General features: G+C 34.1%; 1 protein-coding gene across 1 annotated transcript in view; it reads left to right on the top strand.

Moving 5' to 3' along the window:
• The first annotated feature begins 9550 nt into the window (after positions 1 to 9550).
• LOC134844078 (metabotropic glutamate receptor 7-like) overlaps positions 9551 to 12264 on the top strand; it is a 31301-nt gene continuing 28587 nt past the window's right edge. Inside the window, exons 1-2 of the mRNA XM_063860550.1 lie at positions 9551 to 9728; positions 10300 to 10444. Coding sequence (XP_063716620.1) covers positions 9569 to 9728; positions 10300 to 10444 — 305 coding nt within the window. The 5' untranslated portion in view covers positions 9551 to 9568. The remainder of the gene's footprint in view (positions 9729 to 10299; positions 10445 to 12264) is intronic.

Raw genomic sequence — 12264 nt, 5'->3', positions numbered from 1 at the left:
TCTCGCCTAGTGACATGCTGCACTCCTGGATGCAATGTTTATTACTGGGAAAAAAGCGTTCAGAACCAAACTGAGTTTTTTGTCGGCTTCATGGATTTCGTCTCAACTTTAGTCGTCTTACTTGACGGATATATTGTTTTTATTTTGTAATAGATTCAATTTCTCTGTGATTTTTTTTATTGTTCAATCAAAACAACTGGTTGTACGAAATGTCCCTGCATAATCAGATTGACCCGTTTTTTATTCAAAATTAAGGGGCCTCAGAGATAAAAAGTATTTCATTTTTCGACCATTTTTGATTCTTTTAGATCTTTCTAAAAAAACTACCCGCCCAAATCTGAAATTTTTGATATTATCCAAAGAACGGTTTGCTTCAAAAATTCCCCTTCATATTTTGTTGTTGTTGACCATTTTTCGAGTTTTTTTGTTTCTCAAAAACTAAATTCGCAAATATCACTTTTGGGTTCAATCGAAACAACCTGATGTGGAAAGTGCCCCTGCATAATCATTTAAGCTCAATTTTTTCTAACACAAAACTAGGGCCTTCGGAGAAAACATTAATTGTTTTTCACCGTTTTTCAGAACAAATTGAAGATTTTTCGAAAACTACTTACTGTAATCTGAATTTTTGCGTTCAATTGAAATAAGAGTTGTGTGAATCTCTTCTGTATAAACGGCTACGCCCAGAAACTTTTCATAATTAAAGCTATAATTTCCGGAAAAGTAACGTTTTTGATTTATTGACGTTTTTTGGATATTTTTTGCTTTTCTCGAAAACTACTCTGCCAATTCTTAGGTTTATCTGGTCAATCGAGAAAACCGGTCTTATAATTCTTCTCTGCTATCGCGGCTATGACCTTCTTTTTGCAGAAAAAAGATATTGCTTTCGGAAATCAAGTTTTTGAATTTTGACCGTTTTTCAGACTACCCTGTGATTCAAACTAATGAACCGGTTGCGAGAATTTTCCCGTAGAAGCAGCGTTTCCTCAATTTTTCCAAGAAACTTGTTGTGGCTTTGGGAAGACTTCAATTTTTCATGAGTTTTCGCCCTTTTCTTTTATTTTAGTAGAGAAACAACTATTAAGTTATCAAAACACCTAACTCTAGATATCTTCTACGAGACATACAAAAGTTTTGTTCTTGTTTTTTCCCAACATTTTAAGTTTTTTTTGCTGTTTCTCAAGTGGTGCGAAGCTCCGCTTTCCTCTGTGTAAATTAGGGGTTTCAAAAGGGTTAACATCAAAATTTTGAAATCAAATCAGATGTATAAATTTTTTTCTATTTGTTTAATTTTGTATAATTTTTTTCTCCACCGATTATGTTTGTTGTAAGTTTTTTTGTTTTTTCAAACCAAAATATTGATGATTAGTTTGGCTTAGTTATTTTCACTTACTGCAAAATCTTTTCAACTAATATGAAAGGGTTTTTCACGATAGTTGTGTTGCGTGATAAAACTTTGGGCTCAGATGAATCAAAATGTCTTAAAGCCTTTAACGTTCAGATTATTAGCAAAACTATGATCCACTATAAAATTTATTTCTGTTTTAACAATATATTGGCAAAATAAGACATTATAATCTGTTATATTTGATTTTAAGAAAATTTTATCAAAAATTATAAGCGATGATAATTGATCATAATCAATTTTATTTGCTTGAAAAAAGTGGTGATTATGATTTAATTTAATCGTTTTAGCACCTAAATTTGACTCTTATAACTAATTACAATTTGAATAGAAATACAATTATTTTTGAAAATTAATCGATTATTTTTACTGAGTGCCAGTATAGCTTAGATTTAAGCTTATCAGATATAAAACAGCCTAAATATTGTTTACATTGTTCAATTAATAAGTTTTAAGTGAGGGATGAAAAAAGAGAAAAATTATGCGAATAATATTTGAAATTAAATTTTAAAAGGAAATTTAAAAAAGCCGGTTTTTCTAAACAACAAGTGCTTTGACATATTCTTTTTGGAGTCTTGGTCAAGACTGACTCTTTTTATTTTGATAGTTTACATGATGACGTAGGAGCTTTTTTCCACGTACCTGATTTTTATGTGAAAAAACCTACCATAGACAATAGTTCCTCTTTGCGCCTTGAGTGATAGTGAAAATGGCTTGTAATTGAGATAGCGTCCTTGTTGCGCAATCCGCTTACAATACACAAAATGCGCAGTTTGGCCTTGTAATGATATTAATTGACATTAATAAGAAAGGCCAAAAACGGATGTTTACGAATCAGTGTTTTTGTTTTTGAACGAAATTTTTCCGAAATCTCATCATTTCAAATGTCTTTGCAACTGATGCTCAGCCAGAGCCCGAATCAGCAATTTGTCCAAGTGAAAAAAAAAATGTTCAACAAAAAGCATCATAAAATTGTCACCATGATTAAACCGACCTATAATAGCACCAATAACGAGCCAAAAAATTATAGAAAAAGCAAACACTTTAATTGAGGTACAGTCTCGCGAAGCTGCAATGAAATTGATCATCGAACTGGAGTACAGATTTTTGATGAAAAAGTTTTGCAAATTAACTGCAAAAAGTAAAAGGTCTATGAAAAGTGCGGTTCAGACATATCTGTCAACGATATGTCGCGGTGCAGACATATCATTGAATCAAGAGATAGATATTGTCCAACTATGAAATTATTTGTCAATAATTTGGATAATTCAATCATTATTTTCTTTGATACAGACCAAAAACTGCTCATTAGAAACTTGATAATTTCCTTGGCTGTTATCAAAAACCACTCAAAAACCAGAATAAATTAGGATTCAGGCTAAAAGAATGGAAGTTGATGCAGTTTGTGTTTGATTGAAGCTTTTGCAGTTTTTTTCAGAACTATTTCCGTTTAAGCTCCCATTGAGGTTGTTCAAATTAGGGCAACTTCTGTCTTATTTTCAAAATTAATCGCGTTGAATAGTGAGAAGTTTACCGGAAAACTTGATGGCAATGAAGAGCAAGACTGCTCGTGTCAGGGCGACGCATCAGGGGTCCTTGTCTGAAGAAAAAAAAACCCACCCCAAGCACAAATATTCCGTTACTTTCGCATCAAAAGTCGGAACAAAAATCAGGTTACGCATAAAATTTCAGCTTAAATTTCACCCCAATCGTAATTTGGTAGGACAGTTTATTCAAATCGATAATGAACATGCATTTGCCAACAATGTTTTAAGACTGACAGATCACAAAAAATTTTATTGTGATTGAAATTTTTGTAGAGACAAATTTTTGTGTTTCACAGCAATCTATGTACTGGCGGTTACTTGAACATGGATACTTGATAGAATTGCTCAAATGGGCTGGCAAAGATACAAAACAGTCAATTAGATGAATTTTATATTGAATGTATTTGCGTAAGCATGCCTTGACACGCTTATGCGCTTCATGTTTGTAAACCTTTCTGAAACATGGCAAATTATGTTTCACGCGCATCAAAAAATGGTATGGACTACAAAAAAGTTAATGACCTTTTGCACAGTGTACCTAGTTTTCAAAAGCAAAGACCCAGCTTTTCTGAAAAAAAACGGCTGCATATCAAGTACCAACTCAAGTTTTCTTATCAAGTAACAACTCTTAAGCGGCTGCTTTATAACTATAGTGCAAACGTATTGAGAAATTTTAAGCAGCGATCAAGAAATAAAAAACAACTGCTCATATATCAAAGCAAAGCCCTGATTGTTCCAGTTGTGTTTAAGGCCGATTTAAAAAAAAGTTGTTCAAAATTGACAAAATAATTGAAGAAAAAAATATTATAAAAATCTTTTTTTTTCTCAGTTAATTCCTCTACACGCTACATGCTCACTAATTTAAGTATAAAAAGATGCATTAAACGCCTGTTCTACTAAAATGACCAAATGGCTTGACCAAGTTCATTTTCGAACGCATTAATCCGACGAATGCTCGTATTCTAATAACGCAATATATTTCACGTTGTTTATTCCAAATTATCCAAATTAGTTATTGTTAAATCCCCATAACTTTGCGAAAAATAGTCAAAGTGAAATTTGCTCTGCATAACAAAATCTAAGATGTCGACATAACGAAACTTAACGTAATTAAATCCATTAGAATATAGCCCATTTTTTCTTCAATTCAACTTCAATTTTTTGAATTAAAAGTGACTGCAATAGATTGTTTTTATCATAAATTTAGTTGTTAATTAAACTGTTTGTTAGACTTGCGATTAGCAAGCGTTATCAAATCGGAAGGTAGACTTTTTTTGAAATCAGAACTAGTTTAACAAAATCAGTTGAATCAATAGCTGACACGCTCATGTCTAATGGTCTCGCCTAGTGACATGCTGCACTGCTGGATGCAATGTTTATTACTGGAAAAAAAGCGTTCAGAACCAAACTGAGTTTTTTGTCGGCTTCATGGATTTCGTCTCAACTTTAGTCGTCTTACTTGACGGATATATTATTTTTATTTTGTAATAGATTCAATTTCTCTGTGATTTTTTTTATTGTTCAATCAAAACAACTGGTTGTACGAAATGTCCCTGCATAATCAGATTGACCCGTTTTTTATTCAAAATTAAGGGGCCTCAGAGATAAAAAGTATTTCATTTTTCGACCATTTTTGATTCTTTTAGATCTTTCTAAAAAAACTACCCGCCCAAATCTGAAATTTTTGATATTATCCAAAGAACGGTTTGCTTCAAAAATTCCCCTTCATATTTTGTTGTTGTTGACCATTTTTCGAGTTTTTTTGTTTCTCAAAAACTAAATTCGCAAATATCACTTTTGGGTTCAATCAAAACAACCTGATGTGGAAAGTGCCCCTGCATAATCATTTAAGCTCAATTTTTTCTAACACAAAAGTTAGGGCCTTCGGAGAAAACATTAATTGTTTTTCACCGTTTTTCAGAACAAATTGAAGATTTTTCGAAAACTACTTACTGTAATCTGAATTTTTGCGTTCAATTGAAATAAGAGTTGTGTGAATCTCTTCTGTATAAACGGCTACGCCCAGAAACTTTTCATAATTAAAGCTATAATTTCCGGAAAAGTAACGTTTTTGATTTATTGACGTTTTTTGGATATTTTTTGCTTTTCTCGAAAACTACTCTGCCAATTCTTAGGTTTATGTGGTCAATCGAGAAAACCGGTCTTATAATTCTTCTCTGCTATCGCGGCTATGACCTTCTTTTTGCAGAAAAAAGATATAGCTTTCGGAAATCAAGTTTTTGAATTTTGACCGTTTTTCAGACTACCCTGTGATTCAAACTAATGAACCGGTTGCGAGAATTTTCCCGTAGAAGCAGCGTTTCCTCAATTTTTCCAAGAAACTTGTTGTGGCTTTGGGAAGACTTCAATTTTTCATGAGTTTTCGCCCTTTTCCTTTATTTTAGTAGAGAAACAACTATTAAGTTATCAAAACACCTAACTCTAGATATCTTCTATCGAGACATACAAAAGTTTTGTTCTTGTTTTTCCCAACATTTTAAGTTTTTTTGCTGTTTCTCAAGTGGTGCGAAGCTCCGCTTTGCCTCTGTGTAGATTAGGGGTTTCATCAAAATTTTGAAATCAAATCAGATGTATAAATTTTTTTCTATTTGTTTAATTTTGTATAACTTTTTTCTCCACCGCTTATGTTTGTTGTAAGTTTTTTTGTTTTTTCAAACCAAAATATTGATGATTAGTTTGGCTTAGTTATTTTCACTTACTGCAAAATCTTTTCAACTAATATGAAAGGGTTTTTCACGATAGTTGTGTTGCGTGATAAAACTTTGGGCTCAGATGAATCAAAATGTCTTAAAGCCTTTAACGTTCAGATTATTAGCAAAACTATGATCCAATATAAAATTTATTTCTGTTTTAACAATATATTGGCAAAATAAGACATTATAATCTGTTATATTTGATTTTAAGAAAATTTTATCAAAAATTATAAGCGATGATAATTGATCATAATCAATTTTATTTGCTTGAAAAAAGTGGTGATTATGATTTAATTTAATTGTTTTAGCACCTAAATTTGACTCTTATAACTAATTACAATTTGAATAGAAATACAATTAATTTTGAAAATTAATCGATTATTTTCTTTTTTTTTTACTGAGTGCCAGTATAGCTTAGATTTAAGCTTATCAGATATAAAACAGCCTAAATATTATTTACATTGTTCAATTGATAAGTTTTAAGTGAGGGATGAAAAAAAGAGAAAAATTATGCGAATAATATTTGAAATTAAATTTTAAAAGGAAATTTAAAAAAGCCGGTTTTTCTAAACAACAAGTGCTTTGACATTTTCTTTTTGGAGTCTTGGTCAAGACTGACTCTTTTTATTTTGATAGTTTACATGATGACGTAGGAGCTTTTTTCCACGTACCTGATTTTTATGTGAAAAAACCTACCATAGACAATAGTTCCTCTTTGCGCCTTGAGTGATAGTGAAAATGGCTTGTAATTGAGATAGCGTCCTTGTTGCGCAATCCGCTTACAATACACAAAATGCACAGTTTGGCCTTGTAATGATATTAATTGACATTAATAAGAAAGGCCAAAAACAAATGTTTACGAATCAGTGTTTTTGTTTTTGAACGAAATTTTTCCGAAATCTCATCATTTCAAATGTCTTTGCAACTGATGCTCAGCCAGAGCCCGAATCAGCAATTTGTCCAAGTGAAAAAAAAATGTTCAACAAAAAGCATCATAAAATTGTCACCATGATTAAACCGACCTATAATAGCACCAATAACGAGCCAAAAAATTATAGAAAAAGCAAACACTTTAATTGAGGTAGTCTCGCGAAGCTGCAATGAAATTGATCATCGAACTGGAGTACAGATTTTTGATGAAAAAGTTTTGCAAATTAACTGCAAAAAGTAAAATGTCTACGAAAAGTGCGGTTCAGACATATCTGTCAATGATATGTGGCGGTGCAGACATATCATTGAATCAAGAGATAGATATTGTCCAACTATGAAGATATTTGTCAATCATTTGGATAATTCAATCATTATTTTCTTCGATACAGACCAAAAAATGCTCATTAGAAACTTGATAATTTCCTTGGCTGTTATCAAAAACCACTCAAAAACCAGAATAAATTAGGATTCAGGCTAAAAGAATGGAAGTTGATGCAGTTTGTGTTTGATTGAAGCTTTTGCAGTTTTTTTCAGAACTATTTCCGTTTAAGCTCCCATTGAGGTTGTTCAAATTAGGGCAACTTCTGTCTCGTTTTCAAAATTAATCGCGTTGAATAGTGAGAAGTTTACCGGAAAATTTGATGGCAATGAAGAGCAAGACTGCTCGTGTCAGGGCGACGCATCAGGGGTCCTTTAAAGTCTATGGAGTAGTGTAGTGTTCGCTTTGAAATAATTGATCAAGAAAATCAACCCCCCCCCACGCTAAGTAAATTACAATGTGATATATTTGTTCCGACTTTTGACGAAACTAAAGAAAATATATGCTCAAGGGTGGTTTTTTTATTCAGACTGATTTTCAAAAAAACTGATCTTCATATTTTCAGAAGGGTCGCGCTAACCACTAAAACAAGACTGCTCGTATCAGGACGGAGCCTTGAATATCTCGACTGACTTTTGAGGTCTATGGAGCAGTAATAATATGAAACAATTAATTGTTATAAAAAAACGAATTGTGAAAACCATCCCCCCACACGGCATACAAAGTACAAAGTGATAGATTTCGCTAGCAGTAACAAATCAATTACGGCAAATAGCCTGCTTCAACCAATTTGGATTGGTTTCTAAGTCGGATTAAATCTCCGCTTACGCGTTAATAGCGCCAAACGTATTGCGCGTAAATTGTTCCAAATTGCCCAAAATGGCAATCTTTAAACCCCCACAACTTTGCGGAAAAAAGATCACAGGTAAAATACCTTTTCAAATTCAAGCTCGGCACAAAAATACATTTCGAATGATTTTTAAAAATTCCGTCAAAATGGCTAGTTGAAAGTCGTTACGAAAGTCGAAACAATAATCTGAGTCTAACTGTGAAATAAGTCTAATTAAACTGCTCGTTTTATATTTTGCTTCTGAACGCGTTTTTTACGCGAAGCAATTTCTCCGAAACTGAATTGCGGAAGTAACAAAAATAACAAAATATTTGAGCTCGGGGTGGTTTTCGTAATGTTGTGGGGGTTTGAAAATTGCCATTTTGGCCAATTTGGGCCAATTAACGCGCGATATATTTCGCGCTATTAGCGCAAAAGCGGAGATTTAATCCGTGTTAGAAATCGTTCCAAGTTGGTTGATGGAAACTTATTTGCCATCCTTGATTTTTTATTAGAAGCGAAATCTATCAATTTGTATTTTTGGAGGTTGATTTTCACAAAAAAAAATCACAAATTAAAAAAAAAAAACGTTTTTTTTTGTTTTATTTTTATACATTTACTTTTCTTATGATATTATTGCTCCATAGACCTTAAAGTTGGAACATACAGGGTTTTGCACGGCTCAAATTGTAACTCATAAATTTTAATGTGATCAGCCTAAATTTCATAACTTTGCCAATTCTTAATTTTCAAAAACTAGCGTGACAATTTAAATGAGCATTCGGAATTTTCAAGGCTTTGGCCTGATGCGAGCAGTCTTGTTTGCGTATAGCAGATTATTAAATAGACCAGATAGTGTGCCTCAATTCAATTTGGAACGAATTCTAAAATGGATTGAGACTCCACTTACACGTTAATAGCACGAAGTATATCGCGTGTTAATAATCCCTAAATGGCCAAATAGGCAATTCCTAAACCCCCCGAGCTTTGCGAAAACTGATCACAGATGAAATATTTTTTGAATTTGAATTTTTTTTGGATGATATGAACTAAAATTTCGAAATTTTTCTTAGGAAACAAAACACCCCAGCACAAATATCTTGAAACCAGTGGTCTTATATGCAATGTTTTATGTCCACTCTAATGTCAAATTGTATAAAACGACAAGACAAGAATGGGAACAAAAGGTGCTTCCTGTGACAAAATGCAAGAAAAAACAAAGTAATAATACGTTTCTAAAAACAAAGTAATAATACGTTTCTAAAAACAAAGTAATGTGGCTCCTGCGATTCGCAGAGGATCTTTGAAAGGCTATCCAGCCTGTCTAGGCATAGTTTGTTTCTCATATTTCGGCACATTCCAGACTGAATTAGTTTATTAAGTTCTTTTTTCGCAACTCATGGTCGCTTTTTTTGCGTCTAGAACTTTCTGATACCACTGTTGCTCTCGATAATTGTCAAGCTGTGGTAGACCTGAAGCTAGAGCTCGCCCTAACACACCATCACTGCCAAGGAAAAGGATAGGTTATATGATATGAGTGCCATATATTTAGTTAGTGTCAAATTGCTGGCAATATCAGTGAACAACTGACAAGTGGCAATACCTTGAACAACTTTCTCCGTAAAAAAAACAACAATACTTTTTTAGGTTATTTAGACTTTTTACCCTGTTTTTTTTTGTGCTGCAATGACTGAAAAAAAAGAGCAGCTTTAGGTTAATTAACTTCGCCCCGATTCGTTAAAAGAAAAGGATATTGCCAGCAATATAGCATTCATTATAATGATGAATGTTTTAGTGGTGATCGTGTTTTCGTCCAACACCGAGATGCAGTTGTTGCTGGCGGCTGCCCAGAACAGTGGCAGGGACCCCCACTTCATCTGGCTGGGGAGTGACGGCTGGTCTGGCAACCTGGAGATGAGTCACTCCCACGAGCAGTACTTAGAGGGCGCCATTACTGTACAACCGGACTCGGGAGTAGTCAGAGGCAAGTACAGAGAAGAACAGTATGCGACTGCAGAGACTACAGCTCTTTCGCTGCCAATATACCCCACCCCCTCGAATCCCCCACACCCCACCCCCTTGAAAATCCGTTCTACGCCGCTGTTTTGTTGACAATTGCATCAACACTGAAAATCGAATTTCAAGTACATTTTGGTCTTCTTACTCAACCTTGGAAAACCAGTGATTTAGAATAACTTTGACCTGTATGTCTGATAAAGCGTTATGATAAAAAAAAAGTTCGAGAGCTCATGTTTGATCATCGATTGCAAGCAACCCACACTTATTTACACCCATTGACATAGTTTCAGAAAACATGATCATACATTTTAAAATATATGCTAACATGATAAGCCTTTTGCAAAGCATAAAACCTGGAAAAATAGCTTTGCAGTGAAGTTTTACAGTGGAGTTTTTTTTAATGAGTCAATTCCTTCTAATTGTACTTTCAGCTGCTTTGCGTGCAACGCTTGCAACCTTGTCATAGACCAAATATCCGGAGCATAAAAACTCATTTTATGGTTTTCTCTTTCAAGAGAAGACATTTTGATTTTAAGGTTTCGAAGACTACTTCGTTGGTTTGAGACCGGGGGCGGAGAGACGTGTGATCAACCCCTGGTTTGACGAGTATTGGACTAAAGAGATGGGGTGTAGGGTAAAGGGTATCCCTAACACCTCCCCATTCCACCAAGACGTCACCAGGTCAGTCATTTCCCGAGAAACAGTGGAACTATGCTCTTTATGAGAGCCATGGTGATGTTGCTGCGCAGCATCGACTAAGTATCGGAATTTTTGTTACCCAAAAATACCGATAAATTAACGTGTTTCACTGGTTCATATTCAAAGTTGATCTATAAATGAATCAATGAGCTCACTTTATAGTTCAATTAGTATTCGTAATAATTCGATAAAAATAGAAATAGCTAAATTTTATTATTTGGTTCATAAGCAAAAATTCAGCTACAAATGAATCATTGTAGTTCAAACTTTGTTCTTTTTTTAATTCAATAAGTATTCTTAATATTTCGATAAAAATAGAATTAGCCAAACTTTTATAAAAATGGCCTGATTTCTCCCATTTTATGTTAAAACCAATTATGTAAACCAATTATGGAAGTTAATTCAGCAGGAGAAACGGGCGTCTCTTATTTGAAAAGTTTTCCTGTTATTATAGTTTAAATGCCCGTTTATTTTTTAAGTTGTCTTCGTTGCCTCTGTCCCAGGTTTTTACACTGAACAATTCCTTATTTAAAAAATAACAAAAAAGTTGGGTCTTAGATAATACGGCAAATGCATATTAAGGATTGGCGAGAAATTATGACCATGCTTGGACTACATAGAACGTGATTTCAGATAGAACGCTTCAAATTGGTTTTGAGTGTGACATTTTAAAACTTCACTCTTAACTTTGATTTCCCAAAAACTTTTCAAGAAAAAAGTTTTTTTTTCCACTATTCAGAATGATCAAGAAATGTATATTCCTATTTGTGGAGCTTGAATCTACTTCCAAGTCTCTGTAGAAGTAAGCGTTCAGGCCGCAGTAGCTCGACAAAAACGTCCAGGCCGCGGTAACTTGATTCCGTTGGTGACTGCGCCAATAAAGGCATGCTCACAAGACACTTAGCAATGTAAGTTAAATTGAAAAGACTTAAGACAATCATTTCTATTGTTTAAAAAACACAATAATGTATTATGTCTGTGTCTAATAACAGTCTCTACTACATTCGATCCTTGATTAAATCAAAATCACTATATACTCACAATCAGTCTACTGCCAAGTCTATAAAATTCTGCGTTCGAGTATCAGCCTCTAATAACCTGCTAATTTAGCCCCCTTATTCCACTTCTGAAAAAGTTTTGAAAAATTTTGTTTCAATAAATTTTCTAGCTCTTCTAGTATCTGACGCTGATAATTTTTGGGCATATTAATGGCCGATAGCTCAACTGCTATGACCAAACCGTCCGTATGTAGCGCTCCACTCGATTCTGCGCTGATGTTAACAAGATTTCCTGTCCCTGCAATCATTTTGATCTTCGGGTCATCCTTAACGGTCATAGTTGATTGCAATTATTATGTTGCCATTGGCAATATCCGTCCGTAGATTTTGCCTCAGGCATAACTGTTTTCACCAACTGCATATGTTCGTCTACTGCTTTTTCAGGATTCGCCGGTTGCACTCGTCGGGTTAATGGAACTGTCGCTCTTCTTTCTAATAGCTCACGAAAAGTTTTGTCTATCACCTCACGTGTCCGCTGTAACGCTTCCTGAGCCCCATCCACAAGTTTTTCTATAGCTGGATTTTTCGACTATTTGAAGTTTGGGCCGCTAGCTACTGACATGAAGCCTGCAACCTGCATATATCTACGTGGTCCCAGTGCATCAGTGATTGGAGGTGAACTTTGTGTATGCTTCACTCAGTTTGTCAAGAATATCTTCGAAATTTCTTTGTCTAAGCCATGGATATAATCCTAAAAGTTGTCCGCCCCTAAAAGAAACGATCCTTTTGCGGCCAAAGTACGAA

This window comes from Symsagittifera roscoffensis, chromosome 4, assembly GCF_963678635.1.
Source record: "Symsagittifera roscoffensis chromosome 4, txSymRosc1.1, whole genome shotgun sequence".
Lineage (NCBI taxonomy): Eukaryota > Metazoa > Xenacoelomorpha > Acoela > Convolutidae > Symsagittifera > Symsagittifera roscoffensis.
Note: the sequence above shows the minus strand (reverse complement) of the source record. Positions and strands in the feature narration are given on the sequence as shown.